Source organism: Oryzias melastigma, linkage group LG4 (genome assembly GCF_002922805.2).
Source record: "Oryzias melastigma strain HK-1 linkage group LG4, ASM292280v2, whole genome shotgun sequence".
Lineage (NCBI taxonomy): Eukaryota > Metazoa > Chordata > Actinopteri > Beloniformes > Adrianichthyidae > Oryzias > Oryzias melastigma.
Genome location: NC_050515.1, coordinates 3,666,559 through 3,683,754, shown reverse-complemented (window position 1 = coordinate 3,683,754; position 17,196 = coordinate 3,666,559). Strand labels below are relative to the sequence as shown.

Sequence of the window (17,196 nt, the reverse complement as noted above, 5' to 3'; positions counted from 1 at the left end):
GAGGCAGAAGTGGAGGAAGAGGAAGAGGAGGAGGAAGAGGAGGAGGAAGTGGAGGAAGAGGAGGAGGAGGAAGAGGAGGAAGAGGACTAGGACTTACTATGGTGCGGTCTATGGTATGCAGGTAGTAGGAGACGGGCTTCCCGGTCCAGGACACGGAGCCCCTGAGAGGAGAGAGCTCCACCACACGCATTATTGTGCCGATATCTGGAACACAGAACCGGGTCATGAGCAGAACCACAGAACCCGGCGGTGTGAAAACCACAACTCTGACTCTTACCGCTCAAGTTTCTGCTGTTGATTCTGAAGTTTAAAGGTGCAAAAGGTTTGGAGGAGACGATTTTTCCCCCTGAAGGAACAGAAAACACGTTTCCGTCGATGAATCCATCAGAGTTCTCCACATCTGATAAAACGGCGTCTGAGCCGGACTGACCTTCCTTCATGTTAGCAAAGCGTTCCTTCAGCTGGTGGTCGACCTCTGGACCAAAGGCAAAGTTATTGACAAAAATAATACTGGAAAACAGAAAAGGGCGGAGCGTCAGACGGTTTCATGGCGGTTTTCCTCTCCTTGTAACGTCTGATCCGAGTTCTGCAGAACTCCAACATGAACTTCAGCCTTAAAGCTGCTCATAGATAACTATAGGAAGGTTGTAGAGTTTTGAAGAATGTCGTTGGTTAAAAACTTAAAGCAAAACAGAATTATGGCCAAATTTCCCTGAAGGCGTCTCAGTTACAGACTAAGGTGACCAACAGATTACATCGAAATATTCGGTGTAACCCCCCGTACTGAGCATGCGACTGGGCGGCTGTGGAGAGGTGCACTCTGTCTAAAAGAGAAAGAGACCTCCAGCAGAACCAGACTCAGTAAGGGCGACCATCTGCCTGGACCGGTTGGGTTCAAAGAGGATAGGACAGAGACAGACAGACCTGGATCTGTTATGAGACAAAGAGAGAGTGGTTAGTGACTGCAGCACAACCAGTAACAACAGGAACCAGTAACTGCTGCTCTCATGAAGACGAGTCTGGGTCAGACTGAAGCTGGACTGATGCTCCGGTCCAAACACAGCAGCCTCACAGAAGAGACGCAGCCGTTAGCCAAACCTCCCCGCCGCTAACGTCAGCTGTGCAGCGGAAGACGCTCTGCTGCGTGTAAACTCACTCAGTCCTGAGGCACCACAGGGCTCAGTCTTTGGTTACTCAGTGTTTCTACTGGATTCTGTCCAGTATCACTACAAGCACCAGAATGCACTTCCTGTCGTTGGGACTTACAGAACCGCCAATAAAGAATGCTGTCAGTTCTGAACCTCTCTGATGATTTTCATTGTTGATCTGAAAGATTTCAGTTTAAAGTCCAGAAGACAAACAGCAGCGTTTCAGCCAGCGGATGTGAAGAAGCTGACCCTAACGCTCAGAACCATAAACCACCAAAGCAGCAGATCTCAGCCGGATTTCTAAACACATTTATATTCGTTGATAGCAGAGAGCTCCAGAAAGCTGATTGATTAATTTATCAGTTCCAATCATCTCTGATAGACAGATTTCTGAGTTTTCTCTTTTTCAAAGTAGAAACTGCCCATGAGGTCAGACTTGAAATACCACCTTGTGTTGGCGATCCTTTCTTTCCACTCTTCAGAAAGAAAATCTCCTCTCTCCAGCTGAAAAACCAGCAGACACGGTTTTATTTACAACCCAAAGACGAATGAAAGGTCAGACGGGGGACACACTTACTGTGTACTCCCCATGCTTCTTCCCATACCATTTCATCCACTTCTTAAACTCTTTGTCCATGGTCTGAGGAACAATCCAGACCATGTTAGACACAAGAATCAAAAGTGGAGGTTAGAATCTGTCTATTCCACTAAAACAGTTTTAGTTTGACAGTCCTGCATGTCAACAGTTTACACTGGACGTTGGACTCCTCCTTTCTCAAACATTCTAATGAAACCTGTCCTTGAAGGCAATCTTACCTCAGCGTACGTGGCTGGAATGTCTGCTTTCTCTACACCGTAGTAGTGTTTACAGTTAGTAGCTGCTGCCACCTGCAGCACCACCTGTCCCACTCCTGCCAACAGAGAGGTGCAGGTTATGGCTCTGGCAGAGCTGGATCAGGTCAGAAATCTAAACTAGAACGAACCACTTCCGAGGTCAACGAAGGTGTCGTCCTCCATCATGTCTATCTCATCGATGATCTGGGCCACCAGGTCGAAGGAGGTTTCTCCGTAGACCTCCGGGGAAAAGGGCTCATAATTGTTCAGCTTTTCGGGGTCGGTCACCGAGTGGTTGTAGACCTGCTGCAGGATGTGCCTCAGCAGCCCGTTGGACGGCCGTTTGTTCAGCTTCATGGGCTGGGTGGTCCCCTTCCACTGCAGAGACAGTACACAGATGTTCACCAGCTCAGAGAAACGCCACCGAGACGCCACGCCGACCCAGACCGACTCACCAGCTGGTGGATGCTGTCGATGGCCCGGTTGTATTTGTCACACAGTCTCTGCATGCTCTCAAAGCTGAGGGAGAGACGACAGATGTAGACACAGCAGAGCACTGGCAGGAAGTGACGGTCTTACCTCTTGGTGTCGTAGTCGATGAGGACGTAGTTCTCCATGGCCAGTTTGAGGTCTGGGATTTCCTCACACACCCACCTAGACATGCAGCAGATCAATAAAGCCTCATGTGTCTGTTTGAGGTATTGACTATAGCGAGCCGGACTGAGTGGCTCCACCCCCCCCCGGTATTCCAGACAGGAAATACCTAGACATCTATGTAGAAACAAACAGTTGTTCCTAAGTCGTTCTGTTGTCAGAATCACCGTTCTGGCGATCTATAATCCTATTTTTGTCCAGGATTTTTTTTTTTATCATCTCAGGTTATAAACTGACCAATCAGTGGTCTCAGTAAAAGCATGTGGAGCCCGCTGGCCCTCACATAAACGTTTGATTGACAGATACTCTCGAGCCGCTTTCAGTGGAAGGGGCGTGGACTTCCAACAAGCTCACTCCTGATTGGTGACAGCAGTTGCCATAGAAATGTGACCAACATGGACCAATCGCTGTCATCTGTTTTCAAATGGTGGCACCGAATCACAGAGAAATGGGGATTGGATTGGATTCCTTTGGCTAGAGCCGGAGGGAAGACATTTTCTGGGGGATCACAGCCACTCAGTCCAGTTCTGTCCAGTACAGTCAGTGTGTGGAAGGGGTCTTACCGAATGGTCTCAATGATTTCATGAGCAGCATCATGGTGTTTATCCTGAAGGTGGAAGAAAAACATCATCAGAAACTGAAAACACAGCAGATAATTGTCATTCAGAAAGGGAAGATTTTCAGTTAAACTTTAGCAGCTCACACAGAGCCTGAAGGTCAGTCAGGAACACACCATAAATAATTCGTCTCACAAGTAAAGCTGGCTGACAAAGAGAGTTTCTGATTTTGGTTTCTAACGTTGGATCATTAAGCAAAATCAAGACAACAGGAAGAGGAGCAAACAGACCTTCTCCTCAAAATCAACAAATTTCAGTAAAAAACCAACAAGGAATGTCCCGGAGCGCTAGGAAAAACAGTGGCTACTCGTCTATGCAGAGCAGGAGCAGAAAGAATCATGTAGTCCCTGTGGTAATGGTACTATACTGTAGTATTGGTAGTATACTGTGGTAATGGTATGGTAATGGTACTATACTGTAGTATTGGTAGTATACCAAAAAAACTTCAGTGCGCTGTCTTGTGGGGTCCAGATGACCCCACTTTTAATGTAAACAAGCTAAGTAGAGTGGAAGGGGTAAACAAATACCAGAGTTTATAGTCTAAACCAGGGGTAGGCAACCCTGGACCTCGAACGCCACCTTCCTGCATGTCATCCACTGCTCTGGCATGTTCTTATTGGCTGGACACACCTGAACCAGGTAATTGTCATGGGTCCCTACTGATTAAATTCAGTGAAAGGCCATACTGATGTTAGCATTTATTGTTTTGTGACTGAGATTCATGTCTGCTCCCCTTCATGCAGTGAAGCCAAAGGTTGTTTTTAAGTTGCCCTCACGTATTTAAAATGAAACTGAAAGTAAAATCCCATCAGCTGTCACAAAAATTTGCAGTACGTCCGCGTTTAATCCAATCCGCAAAGGAACGCCGAGCGGCGGGCCGCAACGGGCAGCTGCGAGCAGCTATAAAGGAGCACCGCTGCAACAGCAGCTCCCCTCAGGAACCATCCGGTGGTTAAATTGGACACTGGAACCGTTCTCCTGAATGTAACCCTTCGTCTGCATCTTCAACCTTCAGCACTGCTTCATGCATTTAGTAACTGACATGTGATTAGACCCTCTCTGTATTCTGGCATTTCATTTGATTTACCCCAGAGCTGTCAACACCCTTGAGGCCCTAGAATCTATTAGAGTCATAGATCCTTAACCACTTTTGTTTTATTTAATCTTTTACATTAAGCTTGTAGTTCTTCTTTAAAACCAATGGGTAAACTCTGCCAACCCCTTGGCTTTGTTCTATTGACTTATATGTATACCTTTGAATTGGAATATTATCAATAAAATGTTCGAAAAAAAAATCATTACATTTCTTGTTCAAGTGAATTCAACAATCAGCATGAAATCAGTTATGAGCTCCAGCTAGTGCTGCTGCAATGCAGCCGAAATCATCTTCTTCTTTTCCTTTGGGCTTTTCCCTTCAGGGGTCGCCACAGCGAATCAGTTTCCTCCATCTAAGCCTGTCTTCAGCATCCTCCACTCTAACACCAGCCACCTTCATGTCTTCATTCACTGCATCCATAAACCTCCTCTTTGGTCTTCCTCTAGACCTCTTTCCTGCAGCTCTAGACTCAGCATCCTTCTACCAATATATTCACTGTCTCTCCTCTGAACATGTCCAAACCATCTCAGTCTGGCCTCTCTGACTTTATCTCCAAAACCTCTAACATGTGCTGTCCCTCTGATGTATTCATTCCTGATCCTATCCATCCTGGTCACTCCCAAAGAGAACCTCAGCATCTTCGTCTCTGCTACCTCCAGCTCTGCTTCCTGTCTTTTCTTCAGTCCCACTGTTTCTAGTCCAAACAACATGGCTGGTCTCACCACAGTCTTGTACACCTTTCCTTTCATTTGTGCTGAAACTCTTCTGTCACACATCACACCTGACACTTTTCTCCACCCATTCCAACCTGCTTGCACTCTCCTCTTCACTTCTTTTCCACACTCTCCATTACTCTGTACTGTTGACCCTAAATACTTAAACTCCTCCCCCTTCTTTATCTCTTCTCCCTGTAACCTCACTCTTCCACTCTGGTTCCTCTCATTCACACACATGTACTCTGTCTTACTGCGGCTAACCTTCATTCCTCTCCTTTCCAGGGCAAACCTCCACCTCTCTAACTCCACCTCCACCTGTTCCCTGCTCTCACTACAAATCACAATATCATCTGCAAACATCATAGTCCATGGTGATTCCTGTCTAACCTCATCCGTCAGTCTGTCCATCACCATTGCAAACAGGAAGGGGCTCAGAGCTGATCCCTGATGTAATCCCACCTCCACCTTGAACTCCTCTGTCACCCCTACAGCACACCTCACCACTGTCTTACAGCCCTCATACATGTCCTGCACTGCTCGGACATACTTCTCTGTCACTCCAGACTTCCTCATACAATACCATAGTTCCTCTCTGGACACTCTGTCATAAGCTTTCTCCAGATCTACAAAGACACAGTGGAGCTCTCTCTGACCTTCTCTGTACTTCTCTATCAACATCCTCAAAGCAAATGTTGCATCTGTAGTGCTCTTTCTTGGCATGAAACCATACTGCTGCTCACAAATGTTCACTTCTGCTCTTAGTCTGGCTTCCACTACTCTTTCCCACACCTTCATTGTATGGCTCATCAGCTTTATTCCTCTGTAGTTACCACAACTCTGCACATCCACCAACAGTAGTCAAATTTCCACCGGCACCCTGTCGGTGAACAGCACCGATGGCTGTCGTTGTTAACCCGGTCCTCGACCGATCCGGTATGGATTTTGTAGGTCTGATTCGCATATTTGATTTGGCAAGATTTTACGTTGGATGCCCTTCCTGACACAACCCTCTGTATTTATCCGGGCTTGGGACCGGCACAATAAGACCATGGCTTGGCCCCAATGCAGCCTAAATGCTCATATTTTATTTTATTTTCATGGTCTTATCAAAGTCTGTGTCTCGCTAGCATGTCTGGGATAAGGGGCGTGGTTACACTCCTCAGCACCATAAGCCACGCCCACACAGAGGGATTTTTTTTTTTAAAAGAAGGCTTTAGATCAACAGGAAAAATGGCTTTTTAAGGCATTTAGGATGTGGAATTTTTGTTAAAAACTTCCCAGTCCTAATTAAAAACCCACTGGAAAAATTCAAAGAAAATTTTAAAAAGTTGTTGAAGGGAGACTCTAATGACACGTTGACGGTATAATCCTCCATTTAGAAAAGGATGCTAAGCAATATTACAGAATACCTGTATGGCTGCACTTGACTAGCTTCCACCAACTCTTCTTCTTAAGCATCAGACACATTCTCTGGGCTAACCAGCGCCCTCTGCCTTGAGGCAGGTGTACTGCAGGCCTCACCTGGTATATTTGTAAAGTACATTTTTAAACATCAAACTCTTTATTTGTATAGCGCCTTTCATTCATACGAAACTCAAAGCGCTTTACATAAAAGCAAATAAAATACACATTAATAACAGTGTTAAAAACACACACACAAAGAAAACAAGACATTTCATAGAAAACAGTACACCTCCCTTTGCGGTTCCTCCCACAACCCACCCAGTTCCCCAAAACAATAATACTTGAAAATAAAACTGGACTAAGATTTAAGAACTGCTGATTTAAGGAAACAGATAAAAAGACTAAATGAGTCACAGACTGACACCAATATAATCAGACAGATGGAAAGAAATAAGCAAACGAGGAAACTAACAAAGTATATTTTCTGATGACAGAAAGACCCAGTTAGTAAAGTGCATGCATGCATGCATCAGCAGCTCAGTCAGTGTGCAGCAGGTGCGGCAGGAGCTACTGCAGCCTCACCTGCTGCTTTCTTACATAATTGAAAAGGAAAGTTGTAAATTCCTCGTTTTTCTTAACAAGGAAACGTTAAACCCCCAGAACAAAGTAATCAATAAACATGTCTAAAAATGCATATTTGGCTTTTATTTTGACTTTAAAAAGTATTTATTTCTATTTGTTTTTTAGGCTATATTTTACTGGTGAGGCTCTCTCACCTGCCTCCCTGACTGCATGTCACTGGTTCACGCAGACTCGCAGCTCTTTTCGTGTTGTTTTGTTTGTTTGTTTGTTTACACAGAGCCATGTAAATTTGGATTGTTTTAAATCTTTCATAATAAATGACAGAATTGAAACAACACACATTTGGTTTTGTTGATCCTAAAGTTTTTTTGTGATGATTTGAAAGGATTAGACAGACGATTCAATCAGGATCCAACATCTTTTTATACTATAGGAACTTAAATAGAACCTTTAATCCCTGATTAATCAGACGAGCTGTTCTGGTTCTGAGGAACCAAAGACCACCAGCTCTGTGGGAGGAGCCAGCTATCATCTACGCTGACCCACTGACCCACTTTCTGCCTCCTGCTCAGCACACTGCCGTTATTCAGAGAAAACACCGAGAATGACAGACTAACTGCTGTTCACATTCCTTCAGGCCAGACTGTATATGAGAGCTGGACTGTGACCCCGCCCCCTGGAGTTCCAAACAGGAAAGAGCTTCAACTTCTATGTAGAAACAAACAGCTGTTATCAGTCGTTCTGTTGGTCAGAATAAACATTTTAACATCCGATTCTCTTTTTTTTTCAGGGTATTTTTTCTGTAGTTCAAGTTATTACACTTACAGACGGACCAATCAGCTGCCTCAACAGAAGTAGGCGGAGCCTGCTGGCCCCACCTCACACGTTCAAAGCCATTGACAGATTCTCTGCTGTCAGTGGTAGGGGTGTGGTCTTCTAACAGGCTCACTCCTGAAAGGAGAGAGTGGTTGCCATAGAAACGAGGACTCAGAGCGACTCGAACCAATCACTGCTGGCTGATGACAACATGGCGACAGCTGTAAGTAATGACTGTCAAAGTGTTGTCTCGATATTGGAGCCTTCCTGGACTTCTGAATGTGATCAGAACTTCCTGAAGCTCTGGAGTCGATCCGTCTGCTTTCAAACATGTTGTGGTTAAGCCTCGTCTTCAGAGACCTCCTCTGCTTTAGACCCTTCTCCATTTGTCTTTTTGATCCAACTCATTAGAAAGTAGTTTTTATCAGTTACAGTCCTGTTTAGAACAGTTTAGATCTCTGCACAGTCCGACCTGTTAAAGTCCACAATAACATCGCTTTGTTAATGCCAAACAGCCTGATGTTCTGGTGCTGTTGGACCTGACCGCAGCCTTTGACTGGTAGACCATACGGTCGTCCTGACCCGACCAGAACATCCCGCCAGTGTCTATGGCGGCGCTCTTGACTGGGAGAAGTTTTTCTGTCCAAATCGGTGAGGCCTTCTCATCTGGAGTCCCACAAGGCTCTATCCTTGGTCCTGCTCTTTTCTCTTTCCATCTGTTATCTCGGTTCTGTCGTTGCACAGTTTCCATTGTTACCGCGATGATCTACAGACAAATCTGCCCTCAGTTTAGAGAAAAGAGCTCACAGAACGTTCTAACGGAGTGTTGATGACGTACAGCCGTGGTTGATCCAGAGTTTTCTATATTTGAACGAGGCAAAAACGGAGAGCTGACTCTACAGCTGTTTCGGGGGGGGTCTATTGACAGCTGTTTTAAATGTGATAATCTGATCAACAATGTGGTCAAAATGACTTCAATCCCTTTAGCTAAAGCTAACCTTCCTGAGCCGCAGTGATCCACATCACGATCACCTCTCGCACAGTTACTGTAACTCTCGGACTTTAATGTCACTCAGCGACCAATCAATCGTCTCCAGTCAGTCCAGAACGCAGCACCATGACGGTTACCCCGCGCTTACACCGCCAGCGTCACGGCGCTGTTGCGTGCGCCGTAGTTTTTTCGTAACATTAAAAGTGCGAGAGAAACTTCCACTGCAGGCGTTCACGTCCTGCGTCTGCAGACTGACCTCTGCGTCGCTGCAGACGCAGTTTTAAATGTCACTTAAAAACTGACCATTTCAGAATGGCTATCAACACTCGGTTTCATTTTATTTTCTTTTATTTTTTTTTGTAAATTATTATTTATCTTTTATATATTTTATTGCTGACTGCTTTTTATGCTGTTTTTTATTTTGTTCTGAATTTGCTCATTTTAAACTTTATTCTGTCTTTCTTTGTTGGAATCCTAAAGGAGTTGTAAAGTGCTTCAGAAATAAAGCTTCATTCATTCATTCATCCATCAAGCTGACAGGGGGCACTCCTGTAAAACAGCAGAAAAATCTCCATAAGATCCTGTCCATCATCAGAGCACTGTTTAGTCATTTGCTTTCACGTGTTCCTTAAAGCATGCATGTAAAGTCAAGGCCCGTGGGCCACAGCCGGCCCTCCATGCAATCTTAGGAATGATTGAGTTTGAAATCCCGCGGGGAAACCGTATGCAGATGATCCAGGAGAGGAACATTTTGTTTGAACCTTTATGTAACCAGATAACAGGAACATCCTCTGAAGGGGGACCAGGTCAAGAGGTCAGACGCACATCATCCAAATTTACTTCAGTTCAACAAGAAACCAAATCAAAACCCTTTCTGAAAGCAGTCTGACTGAACAGAGCGGAAACGTGATCTCTGTTTGAACGACTCAGAATCAAAGCGGAGCGTTCATCTGTTTGTGGAACACTCCAGGAAGCAGAACCTTGGAGGAACAAACCAATGAGGAGCTGTGGGGGGGGTCTCAGCAGCACCAGAGCTGAGCTAAAAATAAACTGCAGGGTGAGAGGCAGAAAAGAGCAAAGCTCCTCGTCTCAGTCGGTTTGGAGGAGATTCACACAAAGACTAAAGCAGCGCGGCTGCCGGCACAAACCCAACATGAACACTTGTACTGTCGAGGACCCCCCCCCGCCACACACACACACACACCACCACATGACTGTATATGTTTTGCTGTCCCGGACAGAACCGGTTAGTGGTCTGAGTTCAGCTGGGAGAACACAATGACAACAGCTGGTAAAGTTCTGAAGCACTCGGCTCCGCCCCCTGACCTACCTTCAGGTGATCGACATACAGAACACTCATCTGAGGGGAAAGGTAAACTACATCTCTTCTTAATATCTGGTCTCCATGACGTCCACATCTGCAGACACAGAAATGCACCACGCCCCGGCAGACGCTCACATGGAGGCAATCATGGAGGCAGATGTGGAGATGCAGAGAACAAAGAGGACTGAAGGTCAGCAGAAAACACAGAAGGTTTGGTCCTAACACCACGTGTCATAGTCTGAACAGAGCAGGTTTCAATCAACACTCACACAGACTCTGGTCCAGAGACGGCCGCCACCGCTGTGGGACTAAACAACCAATCACAGTTCAGTGTAGAGTTTAAATACAAGCAAAGACTGACGGTCCAGCCTGGACTCCTGCATGTTAACATGGAGAGAGACATGGCGGTCCACACTCAAACATGGGATAGATCAACTTAAACATGTTTGAGTGTGGACCACACTCAAACATGTTTAAGTTGATCTATCCCACATTATCAAACATGTAATAAACTCAAACACGACAATAAGCACAAAGACACTAAAAGATGACCAGACGACGTGACCACGAAGACCAGAAGCTTCTAATGAACAGAAATGATAACAACTGGACCACTGACATGAACCTGGAGTGACTGACGGAGCGACTCTGAACCTACAGCCAAACCAGAACATGGAAAAGCCTCAAGAACCGGAGAACAAACCTGATTTCTAAGGAACGGCTGTTACAGCAGGTTCAGATCCTCCTCCCTGCAGGGTCGGCCATATGGACAGCAGAGAGAGGAACGGAACGGCTAACGGAGAGGAGCATCATGGGAAACAGCTGCACTTACTACTTCAGCTGCTCTGAACACAACCGTTAGCTGAAGTAGGCTGAACCATGTAGACTTCTGCAACGCTCTTTACAGTCAGTGATATTCTCACATGCACGCACGCACACGCACGGCTGCCATCCACAGCACCAACACCGTTCATCAGGAGCAGTTTGAGGTTCAGTGACTCGCCCAAGGACACTTCAGCACAGAGGGGGGAACTGAACCTGTGACCCTCAGAGGTCGACCGCTGTGACTCTGATCCACAGCCGCCAGCTGAACCGAGAAGCGCCACAACACGGATACGAGTCCAGACGGCAACATTCCGCACATTCCGGTTTATCTCCAGGATCCTTAAGTCTGAGCAGGAGACACTGGAATGTGAACCGTGAGGGTGGAGAGGAGAACCCAAAGAAACCCCCCAGAAAGTTCAGCCCGTTTCAGCCAGTATCACCACAGTTAAAACAGAACAGAACCAGCCAATAAATAAACACCACAGAACATGACCACTTCCCTTCCCGCCCATCAGAGGATGAGCCGACAGACGTAACATTCCCAGACCTCCAGATACAGCTGAAGGAATGCTGGGATGAAACCCCCCAGGACAGCAGACGTCCCAGAGGGAAGCAGGAGCATCTCCGGAGGAAGACATCCAGGGCTCTGTTCATGGACCGTGATGATGATGCTGCAGTGGTTCCTCAGTGGGATCATGTCTGAGTTCATTTGTGGTTCCAGTTTGAGAGGGTGGACATGGAGACATGGACCCCACACTCAAACACCTTAAAGTGTATTTGTGACATGTCACATATTGAGTTTGTCTATGTAGCAGCGGCTCTTTCAAAATAAAACCCTTTCAGACAAACTCCTCTGGGATCCCTCGTTCTTCTGATGGTGGATTTCTGATCAGTCGGGGTGAACCAACAGAACGCTGATCCGGTGCCTGTCACCGTTCGGACCGGTTTGACCCAGTTCCGTGAAGGAGCGTGCCGCTCCTCCAGCTAGCCGACGTTAGCCAGCGGCTCCAGGAGCTAACAAAGACGGAAAGAGGAGCCTCCCCGGAGCCGGTCGGCCCGGACTGTGGAGGAGTGACTTACGTAGACTGGTAACGGCCACGGGTACCCGGCAGGCTCCGCTCCGACCGGCGACTTCAGCTTCAGCTCCAGCTTTTCTCCCATTCTTCACGGCGGCTCGCCTGGAAGCTCGTTCTGCTGTTAGCTAGCTAGCGGGTTAGCGAGGGACTTACAACGTGAACATTTTGTTCGAAAACCAGAGAAAACCCGATCAGCTCGACGTTAGTGACGTAATCATTACACGTAGGACACCAGCGAAACGCTCCACACATTTGATTGGGTTTGAGTTCGGAATAAAACCTCTTTTTTAGGTCCTCTGGTAAGAACACCTCGACCGTGTCGCCGCCATCTTGCCGGCATGAATAAATATGGCAGTGGGGGGGCACAGGCTGCGGAGGGGCGCTGACGTCACCGGGAGGATCACCGCGCTTGCGCAGACATCCAGCACTAGCCACGATCTGAACCATTACGTGCGAAACGTGACATCACGGATCCTTCCAAATCCGGCGGATCAACGTGATCGTGAGGCGGATCCTGGTCATCAGATCAGTAGCAGTAAACTGTAATCTCACTATAGGATCAGGATTATCCACTTTTATCAAGAACATTACAAATTTAAATTCCTCGGTGTCCACATCTTTGCAGATCTCTCCTGGAAAGTCAGCACCCACGCCTTAGTCAAAAAGGCCCAGCAGCAGCTGCACTTCCTGAGGGTGCTCAGGAAGCAGCGACTCCATCAAAAGCTGCTGGTGACTTTCTACCGCTCCACCATAGAGAGCCTGCTGACTTACGCCATGTCAGTCTGACACTAGCTGCACGGTGGCCGACAGGAAGAGGCTGCAGAAAGTGACAAACGCAGCCCAAAAAATCATCGGCTGCCCTCTGCCCACAATGGCCTCCATCTACACCTCCCGCTGCCTCACCAGAGCCAGGAACATTGTTAAGGATCTAACCCACCCTGGTCACCACCTCTTCAAACTGCTGCCCTCTGGCAGACGGTACAGGGCCATACCAGCCAGAACAAACAGACTAAGGGACAGCTTTTTCCCAAAAGCTGTTACTGCACTAAATGTAAATAATAAGCAATAAACCCCGAATACCTGCACATTCATATGCAACTGTTGCGCACCCGCTCAGTCTCTCGCCACTTTACTTTTGATACTCAGCTCGTTTGCACATACCTGTTTTTTTGCACATATCTGTATGGTTAGGTGTCTTCCTTCTATTTATTTTGTATTTTATTACTTTTTCCTGTTTGTGTGTTGTATTTTTTGTCCACAACGGTGTGAGCTGTACCAAAATTTCATTGTAGCATCTACAATGACAATAAAGGCATTCATTCATTAGGACATGGCAACACTTTGATATCTTGAGCAAAAACAATTCAAACAATTTCATTAGTTTTAAAGTGTTTTCCCCAAAATAAGAAACAGTTTCTGACAGAAATCATGAAAACATCCTAAAAATATTATTTCTTTGACAAACTTGAACAAGAAATACTGACAGCAATCATGTCTGAACTACAAACCTGAAAACAGATCAATAATTTACTGTCAGGATGGTTGTGGTGACCGGGCAGCAAAAGCACAAATATTTCCATTCATCTTCAAAAAGATGTCCCCATGAACACAAATGAGCTCTGAAAGAGGTCAAAGAAACAACAATAACTGAAGCTTTAAACAGGAGGACAACTGAACAGACCACTAACTAAACTGACCTGCTGGAAACACAAAGGAACAGAGACGACACAGAAGGGAACTGAAAACACTGAGACGAGCGACAACAATACAGCAAACACACAATGATAAACCAAAATCCACAAATAATGAAAGGAATAAACCGTTTTCAGGGCACAGTTTCATGTTCTGGTCCTGCAGCTTTGCTTCCATCCACAGACAGACGGTAAACTTCCAGTAAACGCAGACCTCCATCACAGCTCCACTTTAGAACCGGATTCTCCGTTACTGAACGTGGCGCCGGCCCCGAAACCAGAAAGTCCTGGTCCGTGTGTGCGTTGTCAGGAAGTGTTTGTGACGAGGACGCTCCTGCATCTCTGTTTGAAGGAGCAGCTCCACGGTCTTCATGCTGAGATCGGACCCTGACCTGCTGCTCTCACCATGAACGTCAGCAGAGCAGCCTCTAATACTTTGTTACGGTAAGTTACATGAATGACGAGAAGTTTCCCTCCAGCTTAGAGTAACACAGCGCAGCTTTCAGAACCATTTTACCCCCAGCGGTCAAACGTGGAATTGCACTCATAAAATGACCCTTCTTTCTGTACTGTCATAAGGTTTTTATGGGGATCAGAGCAGAATGAAACTAGTTCCATTACAGAGGAAGAGAGTGCACAGCTCCGACTGTTAACCACCGTCTGACCACAAAATGCCAAAGCTTGTAGTTGTGGAAGTTCTCTCAATCCACCCTCCAACATTGAAGATGTTTCTCTACATTATCTTTGTCACAAACAGCAGCAGTTGTATACTGTTGTATTCCTATACCAGAGTCTCTATGAACTTCTTTGACATGGTCATTTCGTCTGTAGCCTGTGAGAAGATCCACTCAGTAACAGCAAGGCTACAGACAAAGCACCCTGAGGCATTCATGGTCATATCTGGGGACTTTAATCATGCTTCCCTGGATTCCACCTTGGCCTCTTTCCACCAGGCTGTAGACTGCCCCACGAGGAACAACAGGACAATAGACCTGTTGTACAGCAACGTGACGGACGCCTACACAGCCACCCCCCTCCCCCACTTGGAAAGTCCGATCACAACCTGGTGTTCCTGCAGCCACAGTACACCCCCCTGGTCAAAAGGATGTCAGCCACCACAAACTCCATCAGGAAGTGGTCACCTGAGGCTGAAGATGCTCTGAAGGACTGCTTTGACACCACTGACTGGGATGTACTGCTGAAACAACACGGTGAGGACCTGGAGGAGCAGACGCACTGCCTGACAGGTTACCTAAACTTCTGTTTGGATGTAGTCTCCCCCCAAAAGACTGTACGCTGTTACCCCAATAGCAAGCCTTGGGTAACACAAGAGGTGAAAGCGGCCCTCAACAGGAAGAAGGTGCTTTCATGAAGAAGGACAAAGAGGCTATGCTATCAGCACAGAGGGAGGTGAAACATTGCCTGAAAGAGGGGAAGGACACCTTCAGGAGGAAGGTGGAGAAGAAACTGGGTGAGAACCGTATGAGGGAGGTCTGGGACGGTGTCAACACCATCACAGGCTCCAGAACTAAAGCGACAACAGCGGGGGGGACAGTGGAGGAAGCTAACAGGCTGAACAAGTTTTTTAATCGTTATGACCAGCCCACTGTCCCCCTCCCCCACCACAGGACCCACCTTCACCGACTTCATCCCCTGTGCAGCCTCCACCACCCCTCCCCCCATCTCAACACCTCCCCCAAATAACAGCTGACCAGGTGAGGGAAGAACTGAAGAAGCTTCACCCAAGGAAAGCAGCCGACCCTGATAGAGTGCCCCCCCATCTCCTCAAGGCATGTGCTGCTGAACTTGGGGAGCCACTCCAGCATGTTTATAATTTGAGTCTGCAGCTGGGAAGGGTGCCCTCCATGTGGAAAACATCGTGCATCGTTCCAGTTCCCAAGAAAAGCCGTCCTGGTGAGCTGAACGACTACAGACCGGTGGCGCTCACATCCCAGCTGATGAAGACTCTGGAGCGGCTCTTCCTCAACCTCCTCAAGCCTCAGGTGCAACAGGCTCAGGACCCCCTGCAGTTTGCCTACCGAGCAGGTGTGGGGGTGGATGATGCCATCCTCTACCTCCTGCACCGAGTCCAAGCTCATCTGGATCAGGGGAGTGGCACAGTGAGGATCCTCTTCTTGGACTTCTCTAGTGCCTTCAACACGATCCAGCCACCGATGCTACTGGACAAACTGAGGGAGATGCAGGTGGAGCCCAGCTTGGTGTCCTGGATTGCTGACTACCTCACGGAGAGACCGCAGTACGCCAGACTACGGGGCATCACCTCAGACACCATCAGCAGCAGCACAGGAGCACCCTAGGGGATGGTGCTGGCCCCCCTTCTCTTCACCCTCTACACCTCAGACTTCTGCTACACCTCGGAGCTGTGTCACATTCAGAAGTTTGCTGACGACACAGCCATTGTGGGGTGTATCAGGGACGACGGGGAGGACGAGTACAGGAGTCTAATCAGTGACTTCGTCTCCTGCAGTCAGATGAACCATCTCCAGCTTAACACCTCGAAGACCAAGGAGCTGGTCATCGACTTCAGGAAGTCCAGCCCACAACCACAACCTGTGACCATCAGAGGCGATGAGGTGGAAATTGTAGGTGACTAAAAGTACCTCGGGTTGTGGCTGGACAACAAGCTGGACTGGACACGCTGCACAGACCACCTGTACAAGAAGGGCCAGAGCCGTCTGTACTTCCTACGGAGACTGGGATCCTTCAAAATCTGCAAGAAGCTCCTGTGGATGTTCTACCAGTCTGTGGTGGCCAGCGCTCTCTTCTACACCGTGGTCTGCTGGGGGGGCAACCTGACAAAGAGGAGTGCTAACAGACTGGACAAACTGATCAGGCGAGCGGGCTCTGTGGTCGGCATGAAGCTGGACCCCCTGGTGACAGTAGCAGAGAGGAGGACACTCAACAAACTGCTGGCTATAATGGACAACATCAGCCACCCTCTGCACTCTGTCATCGGGAAACAGAGAAGCCTGAGCAGCAACAGGCTGCTCCTCCCTAAGAGCAGGACCAACAGACTCAGAGACTCAAGCTGTACAACTCTGCATTCGGCAGGAGGGGGAGAGGGAGGGTCAAGAGGGGAGGGGCGTAGCAGCCTGAAACATCACACAAGCAATAACCAGAATACATGTGCAATACTCTTACCAATACTTACCAGTGCAATATGTACAAACACTCAGGGTATTGTGCAATGTTGATTTTTTTGCATTATTTATAATTTTTCTATTGCATATTTAGCTATATTAAGCCTATTTCACTTTATTTTGCTATTCTATTTTATTTTACTTATTTTGTATTTTACTCCATTTGTGTGCTGAATGTAGCCACGAGGGGGCCCAACCCAGGGTCTCATTGTGCCGGTCCCAAGCCCGGATAAATACAGAGGGTTGTGTCAGGAAGGGCAT

At 47.2% G+C, this 17,196-nt stretch overlaps 1 protein-coding gene across 2 annotated transcripts in view; it reads right to left on the bottom strand.

Moving 5' to 3' along the window:
- dot1l (DOT1-like histone H3K79 methyltransferase) overlaps positions 1–12,440 on the bottom strand; it is a gene marked incomplete at its 3' end in the record, with an annotated part of 24,538 nt that extends 12,098 nt beyond the window's left edge. For both annotated transcript variants that reach the window (XM_024259184.2, XM_024259183.2), the window contains 11 exon segments: positions 98–204; positions 278–346; positions 431–510; positions 1,597–1,652; positions 1,726–1,788; positions 1,965–2,059; positions 2,132–2,360; positions 2,438–2,501; positions 2,562–2,636; positions 3,200–3,243; positions 12,088–12,440. In XM_024259184.2, coding sequence (XP_024114952.1) covers positions 98–204; positions 278–346; positions 431–510; positions 1,597–1,652; positions 1,726–1,788; positions 1,965–2,059; positions 2,132–2,360; positions 2,438–2,501; positions 2,562–2,636; positions 3,200–3,243; positions 12,088–12,168 — 963 coding nt within the window.
- Between the last annotated feature and the right edge of the window lie 4,756 nt (positions 12,441–17,196).